The 15,024-nt window shown below is 24.0% G+C and overlaps 1 protein-coding gene across 2 annotated transcripts in view; it reads right to left on the bottom strand.

The window, feature by feature from the left end:
- Window positions 1-2,272: 2,272 nt before the first annotated feature.
- The window catches only part of LOC112690452 (potassium/sodium hyperpolarization-activated cyclic nucleotide-gated channel 1), a 34,968-nt gene continuing 22,216 nt past the window's right edge, over window positions 2,273-15,024 (bottom strand). The window contains exons 3-9 of one of the 2 annotated variants that reach the window (XM_025564468.1): window positions 12,590-12,726; window positions 12,381-12,518; window positions 9,825-9,896; window positions 5,291-5,440; window positions 2,739-2,957; window positions 2,529-2,675; window positions 2,273-2,464 (exon numbers count right to left, since the gene is read on the bottom strand). In XM_025564468.1, the coding sequence (XP_025420253.1) occupies window positions 2,288-2,464; window positions 2,529-2,675; window positions 2,739-2,957; window positions 5,291-5,440; window positions 9,825-9,896; window positions 12,381-12,518; window positions 12,590-12,726 (1,040 nt within the window). In that variant the 3' untranslated portion in view covers window positions 2,273-2,287. The remainder of the gene's footprint in view (window positions 2,465-2,528; window positions 2,676-2,738; window positions 2,958-5,290; window positions 5,441-9,824; window positions 9,897-12,380; window positions 12,519-12,589; window positions 12,727-15,024) is intronic. The other variant, XM_025564469.1, reaches the window with a different exon arrangement.

Genomic DNA, 15,024 nt, shown 5'->3' with positions numbered 1-15,024 from the left:
AATCAAAGACTATTAAATTCAAAATCTGAAATGGATTTTTTTTTTTTTCGAAAATTTTAGCTGTTTTTACTTGTCAAAGAAGAATATTGATAGCGTGACCGATAAACATTATCGTTTAAAGAAGAAAAGAAATCGAATCCCAAGGTAGCTTTATTTTAGGCCTGTCCTCGTGATATATCGTACTGCTATTTTTAAAGCAAAAAAAAAAAACTCCACTTCTTATTTACTAAAATAATATCTTCAAAAATCTATCCATCTATTTCCAACACATATTGATTTAAGAACATTAACTTTACGTCGGATCAAAATCAACGAATATATATAATCATGATATATTTATTGTAATTATTGAGTCATTTAAAATCCTGAGATAAAAAGATATTTGATAGTTCTTCAGTGATTTTATGAATTTTCCATAGTATAGATGTATTATGAAAAATTAATATCAAGTAAAACTATGCTATGTAATATAATATTCCATTTAATTTAACGTTTAGTAAACAATGAACAATGTATTATAATATAGCACTTTCATTTGCTATGTAAAACACATATTATTTGATGGACGAATTTTAAATCTAATATAATCTGTAGACTAAATGAGTTTACATTGTTCACAATATAGGCTACTGTAACAATAGTCTCCGCAATTTTTTATGCGCATTATTTATTCTGTAAGATAGGTGTACAGAATACTTATAAATATAAATTATCATAATTGTTTACAGAAATCAAGTATTGAATAGCATATAATTATCGATAAATTGTTCCTCTATAGTCAATCATTATACAATCACAAAATATATTTTGCTTACCTATTTATGACATTGTTCATCACACTTCTTCTATTCAATAATTTATAACAATATTAAATACATTAAAGCAATTATTTATAACTCGTAATCATTAGACAAGAATACCAAGTTTATCAAAAGTAGATAATATTTAAACAATGTATATTTTCTGTTATGATAATTTCGAATTAGTATGGTATAAAATTAAATACCCAAAAAAAAAAAAAAAATATACTAAATGAAATTATTTTATTTAATTATTCATTAATTATAATTATAAATTAATCAATTAGTTAATTAATTTCAAGTATATTAAACAATTAAAATTCAATTTTATTTAAAAAACCGGTTGCATCTGTTAATTTTACTAAAAATCACTTTAATTTATGGATTTAATTTTGATACCGTATTTATTTCTCAAGATTTTAAACAGTTAAAATGATATTCTACTTTGTAAAAACAAACATTTAGTAAACGTTTTTAAAACATTTACAGTCAAATCTGGTTAAAACGCTGTCGTTTAATACACGAATTTTTTCAGATCTCTAGTATTTATAGAACTTTTTAAATAAATTAAAACCAACAAGAAGATATCGTTCTATCAAATCTATTTAAAGGCTATTTATATTAGTTGCGAGAAAATTTATCGAGTATATTTACCAATTATGTGGTATTATATAATTAATACAAAAAAAACGCGATTATCATTTTTTCTGTTTTGTATCCTATTAAAACATAATTAAATGGAATCCCGCACAAAAAAGTTTCCGGGAAGTATTAAACAAATTACTTCTTATTATACTATCCCGTTTAATACGTGCTCTTGTTATTTTCCTCTTCAAAAGCGTCTTAACTAGGTTTTACTGTATGTATTATTTATAACGATAAAAAAAAGTGTTCAATTTTAAACATCTCCGTCGATAGTTGGTTTTGTAACTGATCAATGATAATATTGCATATTTTTATATACCATGTTTTTATATCATCTATGAACTATGGATGCTTTTATTGACATAATTGATGTTTTCAAAAACGTATACCGCATTCATTCATTTTCGAACACAATGAAGAATATTACACCCAGTTACCAACATAGATCCTTATATTAGACGATCAGTCAACCGCAAGCAGACTACCCTATACAGCTGTATCTAGCAACCCGCATTCACAAAACTGCTAAGTGTGTTTAAAGCTCAACTCTCGTGACACGCGTACTGTTTCAAAACCGAATTATTTTGCATTCCCTTCACACATATAGCTACTTATTTTTTCCTCGTGTATTTACTTTCATCCGAGGCTTTTTTCTTGTTCAACCCACTCCTTACCATCCATACCAATGGAAAGGCTATCTATCACCCAGCCCCGAGCAGAATTTCTTATTTAAAAATCGTTAAATCTTGCATACCATTGCAATATACGCGATGTTGTTTACTCTACTCCCACCCTAATCTACCAACCTATTGCTGCGTTTCTCATTAAAACACATAGTGTATTCAAAACAAAACATAAAAAAAATTACAAGAGCAACAAAAAAAAAAGCGTAAAAAATTACCAGGCTGGAACATTTCAAACTCTAAACAATCAGTCAACTCAGTAAGTAAGTTGGTGTCAGCGTTCTGTAAAAGTGGCAAATTTGTCACTAATCTCCGGCAAGTGTAGTTTCGAACTTCCTACAAATTCAAAATGCATGGTTTACATTTAGCTAACACATTGCACCGCAGTTTAAGTACTTACTTCGCGCAGTTTGTCGGACATTTCATCCAATATCCACTTTTCATCAAAGAATTTTCCCTGATATCTGTGTTCAAAGTACTCGGTTATTCTCTTTCGCATATCTAATGGTAGCCGTCTATACGACATGTATTCTTCCACTTGTTTAACCTAAAAGTTATAAAATCTCATATTTAAAATGATCGTGTGATTCGCAAATTAATTTTTTCAGACCTTTTCACGGTATTGCCGACGTGATGAATCCAAGCTCTGAATCAAATTTGTAGCATGTCCCAAAAATAGAGCATAACACGTTGCACCACTAATCATTGACAACATGGTCAACCACATGTCAGTTAGCGATTGTGGTGGGAACCGGCCATAACCAATACACAGCATATGTGACATGGCTTTAAATAGTGACCACGAATATTGTTCTGCCCAGTTAGCATCCTAAAACATCAATAAAATGCACCATTAAACTTAATTGTATGTATCTGTATTGCCATGTGCTTTGCAAACTCGTTTTTTCAATTTGTAGCTTAAAGAATCTGTGCAGTTGATTTATATTAACGTAATTACATATTACAATTTTACTTTGTTAATATCCAAGCCACTATAATATTTGTTATATTTTAATAAATAATACTATTTGACTGATTTAATTCACATTACGGTAATCTACTTAAATCTTAAAAAAAATTCTTATTAAAATTGCTTTACGGAAAAAATAAAATAAAAAAATGTTGTATAGATCTACTTAGTTTTAGTGGAATAATGTGTTTGAATTATATTTGTTTTTTAACTCAAAGTTGATGAAAAAATTTGAAAATATACCTTACGATTAAAGAATTATCGTCTATCAAACTGGTTTATTATTCATCTGTATCATTCACGAGTACATATGCTACAGATAATCACTGATATTTCAACTTTACTATGTATTTCATATATTATATAGGAACACAGTATTAGTAAACAAATTTGAATTAATGATGGGATAAAACTCGACTATATTACACAAGTGGCTACATTTATTTAAAAATAATTAGGTATTTAAAAGTAAAATGTCAATACTCATGCATACGAGTACATGTTAATTCAACTATATATTTATTTAATATATTTTAATTTAACAGAAAAAGCATTTTTAAAATACTTCAAAAATGTGTTTACAAATTTTTATTTCTTGGGAAATAAAGAAGATTCAAAAATAACCTAAAGTTTTATAATTATTCTCAAAAGAGAAGATCAATTTTAGTAAGATAAACTTTCTATATGTTAAATGTAAATACATCTATAGATTTGAAATTAAATGAACATTTTACACAAAAAAAATAGATATTTAATATTCTGATATTCTTAGTTATTTTAAAAAAATTTAAAGAAATGTATAACAAAATAAAGATCAAATATAGTTTATCAGTTGGATTGATTTTACGGAAGGTTTCCATTTAAAAAGCCACTGCCTATCTACTTAAATATATTTATACAAATGCAATAAAATTGCAAGAACTAATTAACTAATATTATTAATAGTAATTTCCAAAAATTATTTTAAAAATTATAACAATAATTATTTAAATTAATTGATAAAAAAAAATTAGAATAAATATAAATAATGTATTGTTTACTTAAATCGTATATCATATGGTACTATAAATGCTAATTTTATATCCTTGACATATTTATGTAACACAAAGCTGTGTTAAATAATATTTGCAGCTAAAAAAAAATAATTTTATTAATTTTCAACGATTCATAAATTCACAGTGGGTCCTATGTCCATTAAAATCAGTTTTAATCAGGAAATATAATAATATAATTAGAAAAAAAATGACGTTGCTTAAATGATACGCTTCATATTGAAGTAGTTAGGTGTATAATGACTTTGCAGTATTAATTTATAAAGACGACATGCTAAGTATAAAAATAAATAAATAAATAAAATTTTGAATCAAAAAAAAAAAAAATCATCAACAAACATGTTCTAACATATTTTAACTTCCTATTAGGTTTGATGAAAGATTAGATTCTGAGATAGTTAGGTTATGTAACCATGATTTAAAGAGTAATTCCTTAATTCCTAATAATTCATAAATACATTAAAAATTAATTGAAAACATTCCATGGTAAGTATTTAAAATTTATAATGTAGATAATGTCTGTTGGTTCATTAAGGGAGTCAATTCAGTCAGTTTTCTTAATAACTACGAAAAACTGACGAAAAATACCAAAAACAAAAAAACTGCATGTGTATAATAAACCGTTTTTCAAAAAATTCTAATTTAGTTTTCGTCATAGCTAAAAAAAAAAACTATCCTTATAACTTGAAATTTTCAAATGTTAATATAACTGTAAATAAAATACCTACTTGAAATATTTATCGAGTACTTATATAAGTATATCAAACAAACCTTCAAATTTTCGATATATTATTGGTAATAAAATATGTACTATTTATATAATCAATTAAAATTATTTAATTTTAGAAAAATAGTAATTTTAAACAATCTAAATAAATTTGCTTAAATGTGTTTAAAAATATTGTCTTTAATTTATTAAATTATGCTTAAGTAAAATCAATATGTGATATTTATTCATAATAATATTATATAATATATAATAATAATTTAAATATATTTTCTACAATAAATATTAGAATAAAAAATAAAAGATAAAATTATTTTTTGGTTGGCACTCTTAAAAAAATAACTTAAAACTCATAAGTATATAAATAATTTTAAGACTTTAAAAAAAAATGTATATGTGTAAATTATATTTACCTGTAATTCATTAATAGAAACCCATGAATTTACTGGAAATCCTTGTAGGCTAGGTACAAGGAATTGAAGACATCCAGACCAATGTCCTATGAGTAACATCATGCATATCAAATTGAATATCCTCATAAACACACTGGCCATGTTCAGGAACTATAATAACCATATTATTATTATAATGTAAATTAAGATGATTTATAATACCTACATTCTTGTAAAATGTTGCACCATCATAAATTCAATATATATTTTATACATATACAAAACACATAATTTTACACAAGCTTTATTCGATAGCCTAATTATGTTTACTAATAATTTCTAAATTAATTGTGCAAATAATAATAATTGCAAAATTAAGCTAGACATAATTTAGTACATTGATAGTTCTCCATTTTTAATATACAATCGATTGAAAAGAATCTATATCAAAATTCTACTAAAACAGCCACTACCATTTTTATTAGTTTATTATTTTTTTCAATAACAAATTTTTATGGGATTTTCAGTTTATCAAAAAGCTTCTATGAATTTACTTTTCTCCTTTTTTTAATTTGCGCTTTTTTTTTTTAAATTTGCCTTTGTTCGCACATTACAGCAAACAAAATTTGCGCTTTATTTTGTTCGTATAAGTTTAAATACTAACAATTTTAAACACTTTTGTATATATGAATATTCAAATTAATTCCGCACATAACCTTTATTAAAATATTTAAATAATGATAAGTATATAATAGAACACACGAAAGCATCATGCCCAGTTATGGCATAAAATAAGTATATGTTATATGTGTATATTTAATAATGCCGAGAAGCTAATAGTTTTGTTTTTTACTTTATTCGTAATATAATCTACATTAAACTTAAATTATTACATTATATTTATTTAATATAAGTTATTAATAAAATATGAATTCTATAATGTGTAAATTATTATTAAATATGTAATCTGTGCACGCATAATCACTTATGATTAATAAAAATTATAAAAGAATATACGGATAAAAGTATTAAAGATTAAAATTATGGATGATCTACTTTTCCGCCAAAATCAACCTGTCCGTTTACCGCCAGTACAATAATATAAATTTCCTTTTCCTGCCACCACAAATTTCAGTTTCTATATTTTGGTAATCCTTTATTATGTAAACAATTATAGTTATTAATAATTGGTAATGATTTTTAAAATAACAAAAATAATTAGGTATTAAATTTTTAATTAAATATATAATCTTACAAAAACACATTCAAGTAATATTTAATATTAAAATTATTATAAATTAAAATTATATAGTATATTGTTTAATGTTATTACATTTCTTATGTTATACGCTATTGATTTTACAAATATATATCGGTATATGTTTTCTATTTTATGAGTATACTGATCAATTAAATACTGGTTTTTTTTTTTTTGTCGTTTTAAGATTTGGTTTCGTGGTGTTTTTTGTTTACTGAAGCTTCTTAATTTGCAATAAACGTCAGTTTGGACTTCTTCGATTAAAATATTTAACCATTATAAAATAGAAGGCAAATGTCGATAAAAACTATTTTTAAGATGTGTATGAAATGACTTGCAGGCGTTTGTTGTGCGTGTAAGTTCTGAAGATGCAAGTGCCCATATTTTGAAGGATGAATACAATATTAATAAATACAATCTTTAGAAATATATGTTTCTACAAAATTGTAAACAAACTTTTGTAGCCTTTCATCAATCGGATTGTTGCTCATAAAGTCATCGATGAAACAATCACTTCCTGATTTAGAAATAATAAGCCAAATATATTATGTAACCATTTATCAATTTCAGATGACTCGTCTTTATACACACTTGATAAGCCAATTTCTTGTATTATATAGTACCAGATTGGATTAAGTGAAATCGGTATTCTTAAATATTGGTTTGCGTCCACATTTCAGAAACTGTACTAATTATAGCCTTTTCAAAGTCCACAGTTATGTTGGTGGAAGAAAAATTTAACCCCAAGTCCTTGCACTTATTGCTTATTGCACGAAAAACATAAGTATACATTTTATATGTTTGTTTACATTTATTTGGTAATAAGCAAAAAACTAATGAATCATAGTAACCATTTAAATATTCATGAATCGAAAAAAATTTAAAAAAAAAAATCGAGTACTATAATCGAAATTTCCGTCCATATAAATATTATTACACTTTGATACAAATCTATGATTTGTTTCACTTGAAAATATTATTATATTTTTCTTTTCATCATTTACCAATAAAAAATTTTCAATTTGTTTGGTTTTCACGTCAATCGAATTGAGTATGCTATATAGTTATATATGTTATATAGATTTGATTAGATTGATTAAATTGAGTATATAGCTGAGCATCAGCTATATTAGTAGAATTTTGAGGCATAATTTTGCATCGATTTTTATAAATATTTATTCGGATTCTATTTATGTCGTTAATGGTTATATCTGATGAATTACTATTTTTTCCAATTTCAGTTAAAATAATTTTTTTTTTTTTGGTCTGGTACTTACATTTACAATAGCTTTTCTTATACATGCTATATTGAGCACCTGCTTTTTCAATGCTTGACTGGAATATTCACCATGGTTGCGATGTGGCGTATTTGTATTGTTAATAACTATATGATTTTCATCTGTATAAAATTTTGCTGTACAGTCATTAATTGTACATCGTCAATGAATAAGTCTTTTATTACAGGAACAAATTCAAAATTTAAAATTATCTAAAATCAACTGCTTTTTACCACGATTACTCTCAATTATATTTACCAATGTGTGGAGCGCACTCTTTTTTTCACGAACTTTAACACAAACTAAAATGTAATAAGTAAGGCAAAATCTATACAAGTATAAACGATCAAACCAGAAACGCTTTATCTTTATTTCCAGTTGTCGCATGAATTTCAAACGTAATCTTTTCTTTATTTTCTATTAATGGAAAAAAACACATGATTGTGAACATATTATCTGGGATAAACTATACGTAAATAATATATATAATAATTTAAATCTTTCAATTATGGTATACCAAAATATAGAAATTGAAATTAATGGTAACAAATAAAGAAAATATAAATTATTGTACTGGCGGTAAACGGAAAAGTCGATTTTGGCGGAAAACGGTTACGCTAAAAATGATATGTCTTTTTTTTTAAATGACTGTTTATTTTAATAGTTGGTTATTAAAGTTTAAATACAATTTCTTAAAAAAAAGTTAATGTATCGACTGAACTCATATGTCAATGAAGCTTTCTACTACATATATAAAATTATTCACGGTCCATTTACTGTGATGAATTAGATTCCAACACTAGCAAATGCTATCAACATGAAATTATTGCATGAAATAATAATAAATAAATAAAATTATCATAATAATTAGTTTTTACAAAATATAATTACGAGCAAAGTTTGTACAAGATGTCATTGTCATACATTTGAGGGCTTAAAGTTCATTGCATTATTTTAGTTTCAAAACTTTTAAGATCATTAAACTACTAGCATTCCTTACATGAATAATTATTTGATTTTGTTTACAAAACATAAACTTATTTGTTCGTTTAATTTACAAAACTTAACATATCTCGTAATTAACAATTATAATATTTTGTATTAAATAAAAAAAAATCATTAATTGACATTAATTTCATTCTCGTTCGCTAAGAATGTATAATTGCTATGTATGCTGATAATTATGAATAAGAAATATTAAGCTTAATATTACATACATTCAGTCAAATATAAAATAACTATCAACATTACTTCTGCCAAAAATATACAATATAATACATCATATAAGTAAATATACAAGCAATAAATAATGCAGTGTCTAAACTAAGTTAATAAAATAAAACATAATTAAAGAATGTAATTAAAAATTCAAATTCAAAAAATCGTATGAATTATTGATTTAGTGAAAATTAGATATTATACGATTTGGAGCCGTATTAGGAAAAAGCGTTTTAGTAGCAAAAATGAATACGTGTTAAATGATGCGATCAAAGGGTCGACCAAGTGAGTGAACAATTAAAATGTATGGGACATGTTACATTGTTATTTTGGCGCAGCTATTGCCGCTCAGTGTTTTAATTACGATGATAACAACACTTTAAGTATTATAGTGTATTGTTACGATTTAATTTGTGAACACAATATGTGTAACGCACTGTATATTATGTTGTTCTAAAAAATACATCGAAGCCGAGTGCAAGTATGTGTGTTTGTGTGCTCACTGAAAAATGACCCATTCACGTCTATTTTTGAAATTCATGTCACATGTTTTCCACCTACAGGAGGAAAAATACACGCGCTTAATAAATCACCGACAAATCACATTTTGCCTTTGGTAGGTACCTAACTTTAAACAGAAATTCCTCTCCATCGGTATAATAAACACGTGTTCAGATTTTTAAGTTAAAAATAAAGTGATGTATAGATGAGTAGATATAAATTATCACAAATATAAAAAACAAAAAGAAGAAGAAACAGAAGAAACATGTACACACGGTATTACACACGTAACGGTTATTACCTTGATCATGGATTGGCTTTCGTGGTGACCTCGTTGACCCGATGACACATTATTTGATCGTATTCTTAACATCTACAAAAAAACAATCAACGCAAACAAGCCGGAAAGTTAGACTTCGTGCTGCAAAAACATACATAACAAACAAAACGAGTTCTTACGAGTCAGTAATTAGTTATGATAAGTGTTCAGGCCATCTCAAATGGAGTTATTGTTAAAATATATCAAACGTACAAACGTATTGAATAGATATTTTAAATAAAAATATAGTCTTCAATCGAGTAGGCATTTCTTGTTCAACAATATATCAAGGCCATTAAGGATTAAACTGTATTGCATTTGATATTAGTGAGAGCACGGAGTGATATTATTACATGCAATTATCAAAACCATATTAAAATTAAAAAAAAATAATCCATACAAAATATTTGCAGAATTATAGATTTCACAAAAAGTCCAGAAAGTTTTGAAACGATGAAAAATTACAAAAATTGAAAAAAATGTCCAAACTTTAGATTTATACTGTTATAAGGCACATGGTACATTTTATAAACTTTCAAATACCATAAGCCGTGATCAAATCAGTGAAATTGTAAGTTTATTGTTAATTATTAAACCATTTTAACGTCTTAGATTTACTGTACGTAAGATATTTAAAAAAATTACACTATCAAAAATATTTACTTCTTTAAAGTTATAGTCTTAACACATACTTTAAAACATACAATTTTGGGTATTACAGAAAAGTGATAATTTTTACGTTTCTAAAATAAAAAATACTCATTCAATTACACACAACATTACAAAAACTTGAACATTGAATAAGGAACACTTTATTTTAATTTAAAAATCAATTTTTCTAAAAACTTAATAATTTTGGATAAATTCAAAAAAAAAATTCAAAAAACTATAAATAAATAAAAAATGAATACCTTTTTTTGTACGAATATTACAAAAATCAATAGTTTAATAAGACTCTCACTCGAAATCATTTTTTTCAAATCTTATATCCTAAATTCAAAATAATATTACATAATTTTCTTATTAAAATATAAGGAAAATAAGACCAATCCTCAATAAAACTCAAATCACCGACTAAAAATGTTTTCTTTTTGTTAGATATATTGATGCAACTATACATGAATTTATAATAATCTTAAATGCGCATTTCAAAAATATTAGAATGACTCACTCCCTTTGATTAAAATACAACTATTAAATATTCAGTAAAATCAATAGGTACTTATTTGAATAATTTTAAATATTAAATTATTTATAAGAAATGTATCCCATTAATTGTGTTTACTTATTAAAATTTTTTACTGTGAATAATACTCAGTAGGTGCCTATCAAATATATTATTCAATATAGAATAAATTTAAATATTATTTTCTATATAATAACTATATACTTAAAACATATGATAATTTTCATCAAAATTTGTTCTTCCTACTCATTAAACATTTTTTTTTTAGTTACATCATGTTCAAATTGTTTTTTCTTATTAAATATTAAAATGTATGACTAACAAATTTGTATATAACTTTTGTTATTAATAATATTATCTTCTTAAATTAGTAATAAAGTAGACAGTTATAAAAAAAAAATTATTTAACCTAAACTATAATAAATTATTTCAACAAATTAAAAATGCTTAGGTATTATATAGAAAAAACAACTATCGTATTATTTTTTAAAGTATTGAAAACTAATAATTTAAAAAATATTTTAAATTTTCCGATAGTGATCACCAAAGTAAAATATTCAAAATGTCATTTCATAAAATAAATATATGGTGAATATATTAAAAATACCTCAAACATTTCAGTCTTATAGTAAAAATTTCCAAAAGATTAATTGAAAACTTTACAAATATTAGTTGACCAATAGTTAAACAATGAACAATTCATACTAAATTGATAAAGTTTTATTAATAATTAAAAAAAGCAATGATGAAAAGTTTTAAATGATCTAATATACTTAATTTTGTTAGTATTTTTTTTCTATTTGTTATTATATTTATTATTGATATAATCATAATAATAAAATATGATAATAATAACTATTGTATAAAATTTTAATAATGTTTGAAACTATAAGTAATGATAGATCAATCTAAATTAAACATTGAAAAATAGAATACTTATTAATTTAATACAAGGAAAATACTCTGAACCATTATATTTAATTTGTACAAGCAAACCGCTTCCATAACATTAAAAAAGTTCAATCGTATTATGAATCCATGCTATATCATGCATACCAATTGAAAAAGCAAACTAATTAATAATCACTATTATTATTCTCATAAGTTTCATAAAGACTTCGATTATAATGTCTTCTAAAATGACCCACATTTATATTAAATAATGCAACTTTTATTCTGCATAACTAGTGTTTTATTTTTTGATTTTTATTTTTATATTTTTATTTACATTAAATATTATTATGAATATTTATTGAGAAAATTAATTTTGCATATTATGTTAATTTCGAAAATAGATGTTCAATTTACGAACTTTATTTTTCATCAAAAAAATTTTTTCGTAAAACACTCACGTAGACTTCTTCCCATTGATTCACATAACGCACTAGCCTGGATAATCTGAGTAATCTGACTAAACTGAGTAGCTTAGCAAGTCGAAGGATACGAAGAGCTCGACCGGCGTGCAAAATCTGTATACCTTCACCCACATCCTGTACATATTATACAAAACACATCGATTAAATTAATCATAAATCATAATACTATTTATACAACGTGGTACCTGATTAAACATGAGAAATAGATAATCCAACGGAAGAGAACTAATTAAATCCAAGAAGAACCAAGATCTTAAATAGTTTCTAGCTATTAAATTTGGTTCTAAAATCACTTGTTCAGAATTATCCGTTTGTAAGATACCTGCATATAAAAAATAGTATAACTCATCAAATATATATTAAAACATGATTAAGAAATAATTTTACCCAATGAATCAGCTGATTTTTATTAAATATATATTTTAAGATATGATATTTAATAAGATATTATTTAAGAAATAACAATAACATTATTTATACATATACTTGCTTTACCATCATAAAATGTCCATATAATTTTAATAATAAACTATAATTTCACTCTAGTTATTATATGAAAAAATATATTTATAAACAATTATTTGCATTCAATTTTTTTATTTTTATTTCATACAAAAAACTTGTTTATCATAAAATAATTAATACAATGAATTCAAGTGTTTCGAAAAATATTGAAATAATAAACGGCTAAAAAATGTGGTCAACAAACAAGCAACTATAATTATTGCAACCTAAACCTAACCTATTTATAGTAAATAAGTTTAATTAATGATTAAATTAACAATGGGCACGATTGTTTATAGTTTTTAAACTTCACTTTAATACCATAAACATATTGGTATTTAATAATTAACTTTAATATAAAATATGTTAATTATATTTATCAAAAATAATATACATTGCATGATTTCATTGCAATTCAGTTTTATTTTTCAAATAATTTACTTATTTATAATGTAATATAAGTTAATACATATTCTAATAACTTTATATGAAAAATATATCCGCACTTTCTTTATAATACAATTTTTAATTTGTTTACTATTTTGTTTTTTTTTTTTTTTTTTTAATAAACGAATAAAATTTTTTAGAATGTTAAAAATAAAATATGAATATTGTCTAAATAAATTAATTTAGATATACCAATAATAGGCCAATACAGATAATATCTATAATATTATATTATATCTATTATATATACCATATCTCAATACATCAAATTATATGGAAAAAAAATTACTCTTAAATCGTATTTTGTTGGTTAATTTCGATGGTTTCATGTAACAACGCATTTTAAACACTTACAATATTACAAAAAAAACCTAATGACATTAAACTCACCTGAAAGTCAGTAATATATTCTCTTAATTTATTGCAAAACATTAATTATACATATGTACTACTTAAAAATTAATGCGTGAAGAAAACTACAAACAATTTAAGTTATTAATTTAAGTTGTTTTGGCGTGCTACCTAAAGAATTTTAAATGCACCATTTATAATTTATTATTATTTTCATTGTGTAATTTACCTATTGTATTTTCATTATTATTGTGTTTTTCTACAAATTTATAAAAATACTTGCTATTTAAAATTATTCTAAAATCAGTTTCTTTTTACATAAAGAATTATTATTTTGAAAACTAAAATCTTAATACTCATAATGCCTAGTGTCCTACAAACCTTTTATTTTAATGTATTAGAAATGTATAAAGTATATTTTTTATATTTTCAATTGAATGAGTGTATTTTAAATACCATATAAACATAGAATACTTTGAAACTCAATTATATACTATATTATATCACAAAACTATACTAGTATCATATAATAATAATTATTAACTTCAATTATTGAAGTTAACACTCTTATATAATAATGATTAATTATAAATGTATAATATTTTATAGTTAAGTGTTAATTTTGTTACAATATTCTCAGACATACAGATACCAAATAGTGGTGCCGAAGTCCTAAAAATTAAGTTGGGTGAAAAAGTATTTAAAAAAAAAAAACATAATTACTAAATGGCGTACCGTAAGGAGTGAATAGTTATTTTTAACAAAAAATATTAATTTTAGGCTTTAATTTTATTATGAAGCTTTTATTCAGTTAGATCAACTAAACTTCGGCCCGATATGAAGCGAACTCATCCTAAATGTTCAAAAGATGTCTGGCCAAAAATCACTTTAATAACATATAAGGTTCGGCGTCACTTATATCAAATAATATGTCTCATTGACATAAATTCAAGTTTATTACAACTAACATACAAATATTCAATAAAACTATACTGATTATATTAATATCAATATTTTTAAAAAAATATAAATCAATTTTTAAAATGTATGTTAATTAATAATTTTAGTTTTTTAAATAATAGTATAGAGGTCAAGTTTTTGAGTTTATTCTAAAGACAAAGATGAAAATACCTCAAACGAAAAACAAACTTAATTTACGAATATAAATTTAATAACTTTGGTAAACTATAACTAAAATTTATAAATGAAAGTGATTTTCTCTCAAAAAACATTTTACAGGCAAGAAATAATCTACAAATTGTATATAGCACTACCGTGGATTGCAAAATAGATACACATAACCAAGTAAGCTATTTTA

The sequence above is a fragment of the Sipha flava genome, unplaced genomic scaffold, assembly GCF_003268045.1.
Source record: "Sipha flava isolate LNK unplaced genomic scaffold, YSA_version1 50547_pilon_pilon, whole genome shotgun sequence".
NCBI classification, from domain to species: Eukaryota; Metazoa; Arthropoda; class Insecta; order Hemiptera; family Aphididae; genus Sipha; species Sipha flava.
This window is presented reverse-complemented; position numbering and strand designations above follow the sequence as displayed.